The sequence below is a fragment of the Protopterus annectens genome, chromosome 11.part0, assembly GCF_019279795.1.
Source record: "Protopterus annectens isolate FY-2018-M chromosome 11.part0, PAN1.0, whole genome shotgun sequence".
NCBI classification, from domain to species: domain Eukaryota; kingdom Metazoa; phylum Chordata; order Ceratodontiformes; family Protopteridae; genus Protopterus; species Protopterus annectens.
Window position 1 is genome coordinate 1323474528 of NC_056745.1, and position 16753 is coordinate 1323491280.

A 16753-nucleotide genomic window follows, 5' to 3' on the forward strand; every position below is an offset into this window, starting at 1 on the left:
TTACACAGCTGTGATTCCCACATGAAGGTAATGACTGACACTTCACAGCATTCGCTGGCCCAAAGAAGGAACATTCAGCAGCCAGACTTGCAGGAAGCAACATGGTGCCAATAAACACCATGAAGAAACCACAACAGTGTGTTTTGCACTTTGAGTTGATAGCAGTCCAGCAATCAACCTGTACTGTTAAAGAAAACACAGTACTTTACAGTTTGACAACATTAACAAACATTTTTCCTGAGCAGGAACCATCCGGTATTGCCGCAAAAATCTGGTTGCGATAATATGTAAGTACCGATGACAGTTATGAGGTTCTGGTTACTAGATCATAAGGCTCTAGAGGGAATGTGGGGCTGAATTAGGTGTTGAAGTGCTGGGGTTATCTCAGGAAGGTAGTAAAGTTTATGTGCTATAGAGAGTTGATTGAGTAGAAGTATGAGGCAACTCAAGCCAGTTGAGTTGCTTAAGGGATAGACAGTTGTGGGACCTATATGAGGCTTCAGTAGCAAACTTGGCAATCTTGTTATAGCAAGATTCCATTTTATTTAGATCAGTTTGGTGGAGATTGGTCAAGATGGGAGAGGCATAAAGGAGGGTGGATAGAAAATGAGTCCTTGCGATGGTTACTTTGATGCGTTGTGTCATAAACTGTTTGTTCCTGTAGAGGAGACCAAGTTTTTATTAACTTTCTTAATGGTTTGTGCAATCTGGACGTCAAACCTCAGGTTATTGTCTATTTCTACACCTAGCAGTTTAGTGTATGTGTTTGGACTGATTTGAATGTTTTCTTTGGAGTTAATGGTGAAATTATTATTTAGCGGAGGCGCTCTGCCAGAGCTGAAAAGAATTAGTTTTTTTTTTTGGGGATTAAGAAGAAGTTTGATGTTAGTGAACCAAGTTTTGGCTAGGGTGAAGTTATTTTGAGTAAGGATTTGCAGTTCACTAAAGGTAGGGGCAGCACATATGAGGGTGGTGTCATCTGCATATTGCACTATTGAGGCAGTGGGAGAGGATGAAGAGATCTGATTTGTAAATAGAGAGAACAGCAATGGGCCAAGGATGGATCCCTGAGGGACTCCTATGGTTACTGGTAACAGGGGGGACAAATGGTCCTGCCATAGGACTGCTTTCTGACAGGCAGATAGTAGCTGTTGAGCCATGATATAGAACCATGATATAGAGGAGGGACTTATATTTAGGGTGGATAGTGTATCAAGAAGCAGACTGTGGTTTACCATGTCAAAGGCTTTTGATAGGTCTAAGAATATGGAAGAAACAACTAGACCCTTGGTTCTGTGGTGGTTAACTATGTTGGTGAATGATAGTAGGGCTGTTGTGGTGCTATGGGAAGGTCTAAAGCCATGCTGGGATATGGAGAGTAGGTTGTTATTCTGAAGGTACTGCATTATTTGAGTATGAACAACTCATTCTAATATTTTGGATAAAGGTGATAGGATTGCTATTGGGTGATAGTTGGTGAGCTCTAAGGAGTTGCCTCCTTTGTGCAGTGGAATTATATATGATGCTTTCCATGAAGTGGGGACTTTGCATTCTAAAAGAGATCTGTTTATGAGAGTAGAGGCAGGATAGGCTATAGCTTCAGCTGAGATCCGAAGGAAGTCTACTGGCAGCTTATCAGTTGCTAGAGTAGTTGGTTTAAGTTTACCAAGGACTTTAGATATTGATATAGTGGATACAGAGTGGAGGTGAAAATTGGGGCTATTGTTTTGTATATTGGGGTAGGTTGGGGTAGTTATTGGTGTGGAGCTGCTAGTACTATTTTGGGCACTGGCAAGGGTCTGGACTGTTTTGGAAAATAATTTGTTAAACTGAGTAGGAATGTTTTCATGGTTATTTGGAAGCACAGGGGTTAGTGTCATTGACTTTCCTGGATGCAGTATACTATTTATTGTGGCCCGGAAATTTTGTGGGTTGTGAGCATATTTTTCTTGCATGCTTGTATAGTAGCTGGATTTATCTAGTTTGATTTGTTTTTTGGCTTTGTTACGGAACTCTGCATAGTTTTGTCTCAAAGTAGTGGTTTTGTTTTTCTGGCATTGAATCCAGGCCTTGTCCCTATCTTTCATTATAGTTTTAGTATATTTTCTTAACCATGTGGCATAGTTAGTTTTTATTCTAATGGTTCTAGGGGGTGCATGATGGTTTAAGATCTTTATGAAGGTTGTGTATAAGTACTCGACTGCATCATCTAGAGGTAGATGTTTTAGGTGGGTCCAGTTACAGCTTTTTAGAGTATTGATGAGATCAGTAGCTATAAAGATTTTTTTGTTTCTAACTACTCTGAGGATAGCTTGGTTGATGGTTTGGGATCTGTTCCTAATTAGTTAGGTTGGATGATGGTCACTTAGGGTATCTGGAAGACAACCAGATGGCTGTGCAAGAGTGGGGTCAGATACCAGGATCCAGTCTAAGATGGACTGGCGTTTGGAAGTTTTGCCAATTCGAGTGGAGTGGTTATAGTTTGGGTAGACCTGTGGAAGTTTATGAAGGCAGAGGCATTATGGCTGGAGCAGTGAAGCCAGTCAATAGTGAAGTCTCCTAATAGTATGGTTTCATGTGGAAGGGAGTTGGAGTCCAATTAAGCAGGCTTTCCATTACAGTGATGTTATTGCCTGGTGGTATATAGCCACCTGCAATAATTATATGTTTGTTGGAACTTATTTTTAATTTGGCAAGGATTAGTTTTTATATCTTTGAATTCATGGGTATTGTAATCTAGTTGCTCTAAGGTAATATGATTTTGGAATAATATTGCAACACCTCCGCCCTTTTTCTCTGATCTGTCTCTTCGGATAATGTTGTAACCTGGGGCAGTAATCTCATTATTGTGATGTTGTGGTTTGAGCCATGTTTCAGTTAACACAGCAATATCTGGTTTGTATAGAGCTAGTAGGGCATGAAGGTCATGAATTTTGTTACGTATACTTCTTACATTAATGTTTAAGAAGAGGAGAGCTGAGGTAGGTCTGTGGTGTAGGGGATTTAGCTGATTTAAGTTTGGGCTGATTGATGTTTTGGGTCTTGGATTGGGATGTATATCACCACTGCAAGTGAGTTTATGGAGTAGGTGTAGATAAAGTTTGGTCAATTTGTGAATTATTTTAGTTTGTCTTTCAGATGAGAGGGGGTTAGTTTTGATTTTCAGTTTAATGTGCGAGTAAGAGAAGGGTAGGGGGAGGTAAGGTCACATGGCGATATAGGGAAGTGTTATAGTTTGGTGGTGTTGGCTGTGGAAACAGTTTGCCAAGGGGATGAGGTGTGGTTATGAAGATGAGTGTGGTAGGAGGACAGGATGGAAAGTAAGAGTAAGGTGAAGATTATTAATGGGTAGAATGATGTTTTTAGTAGTTGGGTTGGATATGTGTAACCCATGTTATCTAGTTTCAGAAAGAATGTGTTACATGCAAGGGTACTATCTATGAATGAGTGAGATTGGTGTTGTATTAAAGGTGCAGTATTAGGTGTATGTGGGAGTTTGTTATTAAGAGGGGTAAGAGATTTGAAGTGATGGGTGGATGAGAGTGAAAGACTTGCTAATGGGAGTTGTCTGTAGCTACAAGCTGAAGTGATATTAGGGACTTAGGAGCTATAAAAGCATCAGGTAATGCTGGGTATATAGCTACAGAAAAGTGATGGAGAGTATGGCCAGTGCAAGACCTATCATTTTATGTGTTAGGGAGCTGCAGTATGGCCAGGAAGTATTGGTCAGGTAATTGGTATCCTCTAGTTAAGTTCAGCATTTCCTAAATCAGTTTAATTATGGTGACTAGCAGTTTCAGCAAATAATTTTGTACAATAAAATGTATTTAAGTTTTAGATATAGATTCCACCTCAAATCCTGTTTTATACAATTTCTTTCACTGAATTTTGAATAATATGTACAAACTATTGACAAAAAGTATAGCTGAATTGGAGTAGAAAATGAGCAATACCAGAGAACAAAATTCTACAACAATCCAGCCCAGACTGCAGCTGAAAATAGTGATTAAACCAGTTCACTTTACCAGTTGACAAATTCAAATTAAATGAAACCCAGTCTCTTGGACAGAGTTTTTAAATAATGCATAAAACTTGGACTCACAACTGGATCCTGGGGTGCAACCATTAACATTTAATAGTGATATCTGAGTCTTAATAAATTGTTTTGTTTCTGTATCCTTTATATATATAGCCATATATATATATATATATATATATATATATATATATATATATATATATATATATATATATATATATATGTCTACCTGAAAGTAACGAAACACCAGAAAAAAGAAGACCAGTTGAATGAGACAACATATCCATATCCACTGAAAATTAAACATCCGGAACCGCGAAACCTAACTCCACAAAGTGAACCACTTAGCGACCATGGTGAACCTCACCCTTTCCCCAATGTAGTGCGATCTCGGAGTAGGAATATTTAGCTGGGAATTTTTTATTTTTTTTTTGCCCTGGTGGCCAAGTGGTTCACTTTCCTGTGTTAGGTTTCGTGGTCCGGATGTTTGAGGTTTAGAAGGTTCGGTGATATCATCTTAATGAACTGGTCTTTGATAATGTGGCATTTCAATTTTGTAAAGTGCACACATATATAGATATATATATATATGTATATATACGTGTGTGTGTGTGTGTGTGTGTGTGTGTGTGTGTGTGTGTCTGTGTTTGTTTGTGTATACATGTGTCTGAGTGTAATGCATAGTTTACATTATCCTAGTTTCCTCATTTCCCCGAACACAATGTAGTCTTTAAGCATCATGCAGTTTATTATCTTTTTCTGTTCCCCATAAAATGTTCAATAGGTTTCACTCAATGTACTGTATGCCCATTTGCCAATATTTTATTGGTCTGGTATTAATTCATTTTAACTTTGCTTTACTGATATTACATACTCTACTTTTGCTAGTATCAGAATTACATTTCCTACCTCTTATTATCTTTATCTATTCCCCATAAAAAAGTTCTACAGGTTTAACTCAATGGACTGTAGGCCTGTTTGTCGCCATTTTATTGTTCTGGTATTAATTTATGTTAACTTTTCTGTTAATTTATTTCTTCTGTAACAGCTTGTACTTTATTGATATTATGTACTGTACTTTTGCTAGCATCAGGATTACATTTCCTACCTGCTCTGTACTAGAGTTGTAGCTGAAATGGTTCATGGGACCAGTCCATTAACCTATTTACCAAACAAATAAAGAAAGATAAATGAATATCAAATGTTTGATTCTAGTTAGGACTGTTTAGAAATGAATGAGTATTAAAAAGTTTATATTGTTGCTTGCAATCCATCATCTTCTTTTTTCTTCTCTTTTTTTTTTTTTTTTGGAATATTTTCCCATCTCATGCCTACCAGGTTGCACTTTCTAATATCAGTATGTTTGCCTGAAAACTTCTTTGTTGTTCTGTGAGTGTATGAAGTGTCTACATAACATTAAACCTGAAAACACAAATGAAAAACATTCTTTTGCACCAAGACTTGCTCCAGTCCATGGATGCAAGACCGTTGAATGTCTATGTCACAACTTTATCACAGAATATTGGGGGAAGGAGAAACTCCCCAAATGGTGAAAAGTATGCTTGCACAAACACTGTTTTCAAGCTAACATAATTGATGAAGTGATTTTCAAATGTCTAATCCTTGAGGAAGTATAGCACAACTGATCATTCAACTGCCCTCCCATATTTCTTGACAAATCATAATGCTGACAGGAGGAGCCATAATTCAGACCTCCCTTGTTGCCTTATGCTAGGAAAACACTTGCCCCAGAAAACTGAAGGCCTGGCTCCACCTCCCAGATCAGAGCAAACTTATTTAAGGGCAGAATCTAATTGTTTCTTTCCAGCAGAACTACGCATTCATCAATCATCCTCCACAGTGGTGATAGAGAAGGTGTATGTTCTTACTTAATTACCCAACCCCGTGTAGATTTGCAGTGTACATCACCAAAGCAGGGTACCATAATACAAGCTCTGTTCTGCATGCACAATTATGCGCATGCTCTAATGCTTTTCTATAGCACAAAGCGCTGTTTAGTGTACATCAAACACACTCCCTGGCACCTCATGCTGCAGAACAGGCTCCAGCCTCCACTGCAGGAAATGGCTGCTCTACTTCCTTCTCCCTAGATGGGTAAACCAGCAGCAGCTACTGCACAAGCTCACCTCATGTTTCTGGTATTTCCAAACACCCTTGATACTATCTGAAACCTGGTCATTCGACCATAGTCAGGGATTTATTTAATATGTCTCCTGACACTGAGAAACATTTTTTTTTATCATTATGTATATTCAGATGTTAGCAAAAATAGGTTTCACTAGCTAGAATGCATTTATTATTAGAGGTTTTCTAATTTAATTCCAACAAATGGATTATTTGTACTGTAGCATTCTGCCCCATGTTAGGAAATACTTGTGTTCAAATAAACCCAATTATGTGAAATAAAAAGTTGCTCATATTAACTTCTGTTTTTCCTCCATTCAGTTGGGTTTGAAGTAACATTTCAGAGCATCATTGATATCAAAAGCAGATGCATAAAAATGAAAGTTTATTATGCCAAGATCTCTTTTAATGTTTTCAGAGTCTGAACCATATAACTGTACGCGGTTTACCTTTCCAAGTAAAGATAATATTTTTTCTATTCTGTTTAGCCAATTACTACATTGTTGAATTGGTATGTGCCTTAATACATAAGTGACCTTAGGCAAAATAAGAGATTTAAAAATTATGTTTTACCAAATCATACAGCTCAGATAGTGCAGTGGCATGTTCTCTGACTATAGTGTACAGGGTTCTAGGTTCAAGACTTCTAACGTTAAATAACAGGATTGCATGATATGTTGGGAAAAACATTATACAATTCTATAGTTCACATGGCTTACTGGTTAATTGCTTTGACTATGGTGTATGGGCTCCTGAGTTCAAGACCTGGGACTGACATTTATAAAAGCTTGTGTTCTGCCTTTCCTGTAACTAGTCCAGTCCAGATATAGATTTGCTGTATCCAGGACTGTTAGCCTGACACAAGTGGAGTAGTTTCAGGCCCAGACATTGTAATTTATTGGCCGTTTGGGCAGTTTTTCCATCTCTTTCAACTTTTTATTTTAAAAGCCTATGTTTGCGCTTGTTTCCCGCCTTTCCTATAACTAGTCTAGTTGAGATACAGACTTGCTGTATCCAGGACTGTTTGTAAGCTTCTGAGCCCCGAAGCCTTCCTGTGTTGGAGAGGAGTCTTCTAGCTTATCAGTGGGAGTGGTAAGCACTAGGTAGCCTATCTACCACAGGAGGAGTGGTTTCTGGCCCAGATATTGTAGTGTATTGGCCGTTTGGGCAGTTTTTTCTATCTCTTTTATCTTCATGATTTAAAAGCCTGCATCTGTACTTGTTTCCACCTTTTCTGTAACTAGTCTTGTCCAGATACAGATTTGCTGTATCCAGGACTTTTTGTAATCTTCTGAGCCCCCAAAGCCTTTCTGTGTTGGATGGAAGCCTTCTAGCTTATCAGTGAGAGTGATAAGCACTAGGTAGCTTATCTACCCAAGTGGAGTGGTTTCTCGCCCAGAAATTGTAGTATATTGGCTGTTTGGGAAGTTTTTCCATCTCTTTCAACCTTCTAATTTAAAAGCCCACATTTGTGCTTGTTTGCTGCCTTTCCTGTAACTAGTCTAGTTCAGATACGGACTTGCTGTATCCAGGACTGTTTTTAAGCTTCTGAGCCCCCCTCCCCCAAGCCTTCCTGTGTTGGAAGGAAGCCTTCTAGCTTATCAGTGGTAGTGGTAAGCACTAAGTAGCCTATCTACCCCAGAAGGAGTGGTTTTTGGCCCAGAAATTGTAGTTTATTGGCCGTTTGGGCAGTTTTTCCATCTCTTTCAACTTTCTGGTTTGAAAGCCCATGTTTGCACTAGTTTCCCACCTTTCCTGTAACTAGTCTAGTCCAGACACAGATTTGCTGTATCCAGGACAGTTTGTCAGCTTCTGAGCCCCCTCTTTCTTTGTTGGAGGGAAGCCTTCTAGCTTATCAGTGGGAGTGGTAAGCACTAGGTAGACTATCTACCACAACAGGAGTGGTTTCTGGCCCAGAAATTGTAGTTTATTGGCTATTGTGCATTTTTTCCATCTCTTTCAACTTTCTGGTTTATAACCCAATGTTTGCGCTTGTTTCCCACCTTTGCTGTAACTAGTCTAGTCCAGATACAGATTTGCTGTATCCAGGACTGTTTGTAAGCTTCTGAGCGGAGCCAAAAAGTCTGCTCTTTAATTTTTCCCTGAGATCTGCTAGTTCTCTCCTCTCCTCCACTTTTACTGGTTTATTAGTCTACCACTTTACCAGACTTCTTGTAGTAGTTATTGTAGCACACAAAAGTGCTACCAGCACTAAACATTATACAAGGAAACAGCTCCATTACTTATTATTAATGCCCACCCCTCCAGGCATGTCTAAAGGTCAGTTCCCTTTGCTTTCTGCTATTAACCTCTGAACTTGGGCATCCTGAGGCAATGTAGCAACTGCCTCATGTACACTGACAACCCCCTCATCTTACCTCCCAACACTTAGACTTGCGAGAGATGCACTTATATATCCAAATTGGAAGTCACGCACTCTCCAGCCAAAACCAGAATAGCTGGTCAAGAGGAGAAGGTCAATACTTGCACCACACCACATGGAACACATAGCCCTTCAGAAAACACACCAGCACTGCCTTCACATAAAAACACAAGCCACACACCCACCTTTGTGGAGGCTCTCAATAAAAATCTACCCAAACAGCAGAGACCTCCAAGGCAGAAATGCACTCGACCACCACAACACAACACTAATCACGAGACACACAACTTTCCTAAACAGTGTGCCACTCAACCAAAGCCCCTAAAGGAAAACAGCATGCCCAACACACTAGTCATAGGTGATTCGATAGTGAGGCATACTGATGTCTCACTCAGTAGGTTGAATAAGGAGAAAGTAACACTCAGCTGCCTGTCAGGTGGCAGGATCCACCACATAATGTACGCACTCAGGACCCTCAACAACAGGTACAAATATGACTCTGTCATTGTACATGTGGGTGTGAATGACCTGAGATGTACCTCCCTAAACTGCATAAAAAGAGACATGGAGGAGCTCTCAGATTATGTATCCTAGGTGGGTATGACCCTAGCCCTGAGCAGCCTACTACCATCACCCTGAATGATACCACAGTACAATCAGAAAATTATCAATTTCAACAATTGCTAAGTTTCTGGTGTCATTCTAAGGGGATCCAGTATCTGTCTGCCTGGGATGACATGACTGACAGACCTCAGTGCTTTGCCAGAGATGGCTTGCATCTGTCACCCCTGGGCTTCTGGATACTGGCCAAGGCTCTTGCCACCCCTATAGTGCCTTTTTTAGGTGGTGTTCCAAAAACCAAATTACCACCATAACAGCTACAAATGCAATCTGAGTGTCATGTTGCTCAATGCTAGAAGTCTAAATCTCAAAATGCACTCACTCGAAGCACTCCTTAAAATGTAGAACATTGACATTTGTGCAGTAACAGAGACCTGGTTCAAGACAGCAGAAAGTATCCCTGCACTACCAGGCAATAATTCATTCCAAACCTTCTGGCCCCAGAACTTGGACCGAAGCTCCAAAGGCGGTGGTGTTTCCATATTCATGAAGGATGTGCACATCTCCAGAATGGTAGCCCAACATAACACATCAGAGATACTTCAGGTGCAGCTAACATTGGGTAATACAGTGATTCAGGTCATAGTCTTCTACAGATCCCCAACCATGTCCCAAGACTCAAACTCCACATTCCTAAACACCCTGAAGAATATTAGGGTCCAACCTAACACTCTCATACTGGGTGACTTCAACTACCCCTCCATTAACTGGGAAAACTACTCGTGTACTAATACACTTGCCCAAAATTTCCTGGAATTCATTAATTCCAATGCCCTGGACCAGCTTGTTCTTACCCCCACTAGAGGTAGCAACATCCTTGATCTAGTTATTACTAAAATGGGCGACCATTGCTCTACACCAATAGTCAGCTCCTCCCTGGTTAGATCCTAACACAAACTAATCACCTTGGTAATCCACATTCCTCCCACCCACCCCGTAAAGGTAACCACCATGAAAAACTTCTCCAAAGCTAACTTTGGGCTCCTAAAAACAGAGGTGGCTAACTTCACAGCACCCATGCAAATGGAGAATAGTTGCATGACTGCCAAATCATACACCAATGCACTGTATGAACACATACACAAATGCATGGATCTCGCCATACCCAATAGAACTAAGATGCTCTCCTCCAAAACAGGAAGCCAGTCTGGTGTTTCCCTGCCATAAATAACTCTACAACAGAAGGAGGAAACTGATGCGGAATAAGGTGAAGCCCCAAGACTGGAAAAACTCCCTTTTCAGCCCCAGCAAAAAATTGAGATCCCTCATTAAATCCTGTAAAGCTAGCTATGAAAACAGAATTGCAGCAGATAGTAAAGACAACCACAAGGCCTTCTATAGTTATGTAAAGAATCTCCAGGGCAATATCCAGATTTGCTCTGAGCTACTGCACAATGGTACCTCCTATACCGAGCCAACAGATATTGCCAATATACTGGCCGACAGATTCAGTGCCAACTTTACCACTCTCTCCTCCACCAAAGGACCAAACACAATACCAGTAGATTGCCAGACACCCAATATTACTGCTGCACAGGTTAAAACAGCACTGTCCAAGGCCAAGAATACAGCTTCTATGGGACCTGGCAATATCCCCGACTGTGTTCTACATGAACTACAGAGTAAACTGGCACCTCACCTGTGTGCCCTGTTCAATCACAGCCTCACCTCAGGCTTTGTCCCTACTCAATAGCGCTCTGGTACAGTCATCCCTCTCCACAAAGGAGGAACGACACAGACCCTGGGAACTATTGCCCTATTAGCCTGACGAGTCTGATATGCAAAGCTATGGAACACATCATCATGGACCTAATAAACAAGGATATAGGGAATCTCCAAACTCTGGATCCCACAATTTGGTTTTGTGAAGGGTAGATCATGCCTGCTCAACCTGGTCAGCTTCTTTGAGTCAGTCACCAGAGCTGTGGATGAAGGCAAAGTGGTTCATACAGCCTACATTGATCTGGCCAAAGCCTTGATAGCATTCCCCACTCAGGAATCATAGAAAAACTCACTAAGCTAGGCATCAACCCCTATATCACTAGGTGGGTTGCAAACTGGCTTACAGATAGAACCCACAGTGTGAAAAGTAGCTGACTACAAGTTAGACTGCCAACCAGTCACAAGTGGAGTCCCACAGGGTTCAGTCCTGTGTCCTCGCCTGTTTGGTATCTACTTCTCTGAAGTCCAGGCCAATATGAAGGGACTCTGGCTGACAAACTTTGCAAATGATTGCAAGTTGGGAGCTATTATTAACTCCCCAAGTGATGTTGACATCCTACAGAAAGGTCTCACTGAGACCAATGACTGGTGTCAGAACCATGGCCTTAACTCAATGCCAAAAAATGTGTTGTCTTCCCCTTTGGGAAAAAAAACAGTTCCCATGAATTACCACATCGATGGTAGTCCACTGAACACAGAAGGCATTATAAGAGATCTGGGAACACAGGTTGACAGCAACCTCTCTTTTGACCACCACATTGCCACTGTGGTCAGAAAGTCCTTCTATGTGGAACATCTCACTACTAAGGGTTTTGCATCCAGGAAGAACGAGGTCATTGTCTCCCTCTACTCTTCCCTCGTTAGGTCAGTCATCGAGTACAATGTCCCATTTGGCATGTATCTCACTAGACTCCTGCAACAACTGGAGAGGCCACAAAAGTACCTCACAAGGAGGATCCTAGGCCTTAAACACTTGTCCTGTATGGACAGACTCAAAAATCTCCAACTATTCTCTGTCTGATATCGCCTACTTAGTGGTGATCTCTGCTTGACTTACAAAGCCATGTCAGACCCAGCTCTGTTAGAAATGCTACATCTAAAGAAATCTCGATCCCTCCACACCACACATTCCAGAGACCTCAACCTCATTACCACAACCAACAGAATAAGCTGGAGGGACAGGTTCATAACCCAGAGATTGCCCGTGGTATAGAATAGACTTCCTATACATGCCAATCAGAGCACCTCACTGGCCCTCTTCAAGAGAAATCTTGATGAGTGGATGGGAAATAGAAAATTCACCCCAAGGATCACTCCAGTGGCTCTACTCGACAGAGGCACTAAGAAGTAAGGTTGGATGGCACGATGCCAGGGTAATCCTATGGGCTAGGCTTGTAAAGGCTCCATGGCCATTAGACTAGTACACATTTATGAACATATGAACCTATAAATGTGGAAGATGATTGTAAGCATGAATTCATATAATCTGCTCAGCTCATAGCATCAAAAGGTTTAATTGTGTTGTTGGAGTATTGCTTCCTTGCCAGATACAAAGGGTATAGTGTTGCTTTCTGCTTTGGGATCCTGCTGAGGAACGTTATTTACTGAATGTCATTATTTGCATTGTCAGCAGCCGTGCACAGACTGACACACATTAGGTACGGCAGCTGACAATTATTAGGAAAAATGTGAAATTGCATAACTTAAAGACTGAGTAGCAAGTGTTCTTTCACCTCAGTTTTCATTGAAAAAATACAGTAAATTTCAAATTAATGGTCCAAGAATACAATAAGGCCACACTGCCCTATCTGTCATATGACTTGGTTAGAATATTTTCTTAGGCAAACGCAGGTGAGTTCAAGATTTTTGTAGAAGATGGACTTTGTGCAAGTCACACTTTTGCAGTATGTTGTAACAGGTAGACTAGCATGTAGAATATAAGAGTTTCCAGTCTTCAGGTTGTGTCTGTGAATCTCAAAGACCTCGTTAAAAATTATCTGAGTCCATATTTATAGGAATGAATTGATTAGCACTGATTGCTTTCATTTATGATTGCTACTATATAGGCATGAGCGTAAAATAAGGAATAGTTTTATAGCACTGGTTTATTTATCGTCTTTGATCTACATTGGTAAGGAAGAACATCTGACATCTGATTAAATAACATTTCCTAAGATGTTTTTGAATGCATCCTTTTACTGAATTATCTTGGTTTGCAGGATGTTGTTTCAGAGAAACTGGATGCTACAGGCAAAAATAATTTACAGGGGAATCAAGAGATACGAGATGATGTGATCACTTACAACACAAGAGAACCAGACCCTCAGACTGCACACAGTGCCATCAACAATGCAAATCTTCAGTCCCTGGAAGAAAAAGGTCAAGATAGTTTAATCAGCACAGACAATGGCAGCCTAATTGTAAGTGCTAGTGCAGTCAATGCATTTGTTTACTTTAACAACACTGAATGTGAACACAAGCACCACCCCTTTCAGACCACTTCATCTATTTCTTTTTTTTCAAAACAAGTTTATTGTTTTAACATATAAGAGAAATATCATAACAATTTTATACAAATAATTAAAAATAGGTATTATTATAATATTCAACAAAACAACTAAAGTATTTACAAAGACATCCACTACAATCAGATCAATTAATTAAACTAAAATACTGTGCTATTGAAATTAGAATTTTTTTAACAAATTTTGTAAATTATCCCATACAATAAAGTGTGATGTTTTTCTAGTTGTTCTCATTCTAATTGTGCTTATTTCCATATGACACATTATATTCATAACATTTTTAAATTCATTGAACGAAGGAGGTGTATCTGAAATCCAATTTCTAGTTATTATTTTCCTAGCCACTGCTAGGATAGACCATAACAAGGGAAGCTTAATCTTTTAACACATTGAGGTACAGGTGTGTTGAATAATATAAGAGACTTAGAAATAATGAAATTATCTGTAAAAAGAGCCTGCAAAAATTCATTAATTGACTTCCAGCATTCTTTCAACTTCATACAGTCATAAAACATATGAGCCCAGTCAGCATTAATTTCTACATTACATCTCTTACATAGATTATCTTTATTATTAATTTTATTCATCATCAAAGGTGTATAAAAAGATCTATGTAAAAATTTCCATGTATAAAGTCTCCAGACAATGGAAGATGTAGTTCTATAAGCAGATTCCAATATATATTGTTTATCTTGTTGAGTTGGTGGGTCCCCATTAATAGAGGTGAAATAATTCCAGTATGAATCTACATTGTAAAAAGTTTCTTGTCTGATAATTTTATGTATATATGAAAGTTTACCTTTATCAGAAACTTTATGCTGTAAATTTATTATCAAGTAATCAATCAGTTTTGGAATAGATTCTTTAACTGTTATAGACATTAGATCTATTCTATCAATGAGATGTTGTCTAAAGATCTGAACCTCTAACCAGCAAGTTTCTCTTAGATCAAATTCTTGTTTTAAGAAATCTAGATTTTAACTTTATTATCAGATATCAGCTGATACCAGTACTTTAGATTATTATCTATAGCTAAATGAGCTCCTTCAGAAGTAGATGACATAAGCATACCCTGAGTATAAATTATAGGGAATACAATAAAATTCCATTCCCTATACTTAGGGTGCATGAATATAAAGTTACGATAACTAATAATAATATTTAATGGGTAACAGACCATATGTTTAGGTGTAATAGGTGAAGTACAAAATTCCTTTAGCAACCACAACATGGAGTTATTTATAATCATATTTTTATGTGTTAAGGAGATTTTCATGAAGTGCATACTAATTAGCTCCCAATAATCTTTCCATTTTGACATATGACCGATCTATTAATAAAGTAATAACTTTTATAATAGAAGAGATAATATATAAATTAAAGTCTGGAAAAGAAATACCCCTTGAGACCAGCTATTAGTATGTTTCTTTAATGCAATCCTAGGTCTATTAGGTGCCCATAAGAAATTTAACATTAGTGTATTCAGTTTCTTGATAGTTATTTTTGTAGGTGAAAGTATTATTGATTGTATTAAGTATAAAATCTTGGGGAATATTATCATTTTAATAATTGTAAGTCTCTCCTCCATAGTAAAAACATATTATTCCAGGTATTAAAAAGATTTTGTATATTAAGAAAACAGGTATTATAGTTATTATATATAATAGATTTAATATCTTTAGATAGTATTATACCTAAATAAGTTATCTGACCTGAGTTGGGTACATATTTAGTAAAATCACTAATGAGAGTATTTTTCGTGTATATATAGGTAGTATTTTAGTTTTTTCTTCATTGAATATTAAACCAGAAATACTTTTAAAATTCATCATTTTATCAAATAAAGACTGCATAGAAGAATTAGATCCTGTTGATGTAATTAGAACATCATCTGCAAAAGTTGAATTTTGATGTTGTATTTTCTTCTATTTCAAAACCCTCTATGTCAGTACTGTTTCTAATCAAATTAGCCCAAGGCTCCATTACTAAAGTGAATAATAGTGGAGAAAGTGGACATCCTTGCTTTGTACCTTTAAGAATGGGTATTTTTGTGAAACATATGTTCCTACCTTAATATAAGCCAGCTGCCTTTGTATAAATGCTCAATTAAATTTACAAATGCATCAGAGAAATTTGTGCATTTCAGTAAGGTAAACAGATAGTTCCAACTTACTGAATCAAATGCTGAACCTATATCAAGACTAATAAGTGTTAAATCTTTCTTTTTCCTATTTGCAAAATCAATTAATGTTAAAGTTCTTCTTATATTATCAAAAGTATTTCTATTCACAATGAAGCCCGCCTGCTCTATGACTATAATGCCGAGAATAATTGTCTTCAATCTATCAGCAAAAATACTCATAAACATTTTATAATCAACATTAAGTAATGAGATGGGTCGATATGAAGAACATCTAGTTGGATCTTTATTAGGTTTTAAAATTGGTGAAATAAATGTATATTGCCAAGATGGGGGTTATTAACTCAGTTTGGGCCAGAATAAAAACCTTATGTATTAATGAATATGTAGTTTTAGAAAGGATTTTATATATCTCTGGTATAATACCATCATTACCCGGTGCTTTGTTTGATTTAAGCTTATTTATTTGTGTAATAACTTCTGTATATGAAATACTCTTGTCCAATAGTTTAATCTGTTGTTTATTAAGCTTTTTATTCATGTTTGTGGTTATAAACTCGTTTATTTTATCTTTAGGTTCCATGTGAATGTGGTTATGGTTAATCTTGTGAAAGTGATTTCTAAATTGGTCCAGTATTTCTGGTAGACTAGAAACATTCTTCTTTTCCTTAGAGAAAAGATTTCTTTGATATGGTTTTGTTTATTCAATCTTTTGTTTTATTTTAAGTCTATGTAAGTATTTGGGGCTTATTGAATAAGACAAAACTTGTATTTCTCTAAAGTTATTTTAACTTTATGAGTTAAAATTTCTTTGTATTTCTCATTTAGTTTGTTTATTTCTTCAATAACTTTCTTGTCCATAATATTTTCTTTATTATTATGCTTATAAGAGTCCAGTTTACTTTGAATATCTAACAATTCCTTATCCCAAGATTTCCTTTTGTTATTATACCATCTGATACTTTGTCCATATAGATATGATTTTAAGGCATCCCAAACATAGACAATGGAGACTTCAGGAGTATTATTTATGTCTAGAAAATGTTGTACTTCTGAAAGTATATATTCTTTATAGTCTTTTAGCTGAGTTAAGTATGCTGGTATCCTTTTGATCTGAACATTATGAGTTTTTTATCATGAATTCAAAAACAATTGAGTTATGATCAGATATAGGACAT

The 16753-nt window shown here is 38.0% G+C and overlaps 1 protein-coding gene across 1 annotated transcript in view; it reads left to right on the top strand.

Moving 5' to 3' along the window:
- Window positions 1-16753, top strand: part of LOC122815065 (putative uncharacterized protein DDB_G0286901) — a 151945-nt gene that overhangs the window by 21643 nt on the left and 113549 nt on the right. The window contains exons 3-4 of the mRNA XM_044087309.1: window positions 13130-13389; window positions 16152-16188. Coding sequence (XP_043943244.1) covers window positions 13130-13389; window positions 16152-16188 — 297 coding nt within the window. The remainder of the gene's footprint in view (window positions 1-13129; window positions 13390-16151; window positions 16189-16753) is intronic.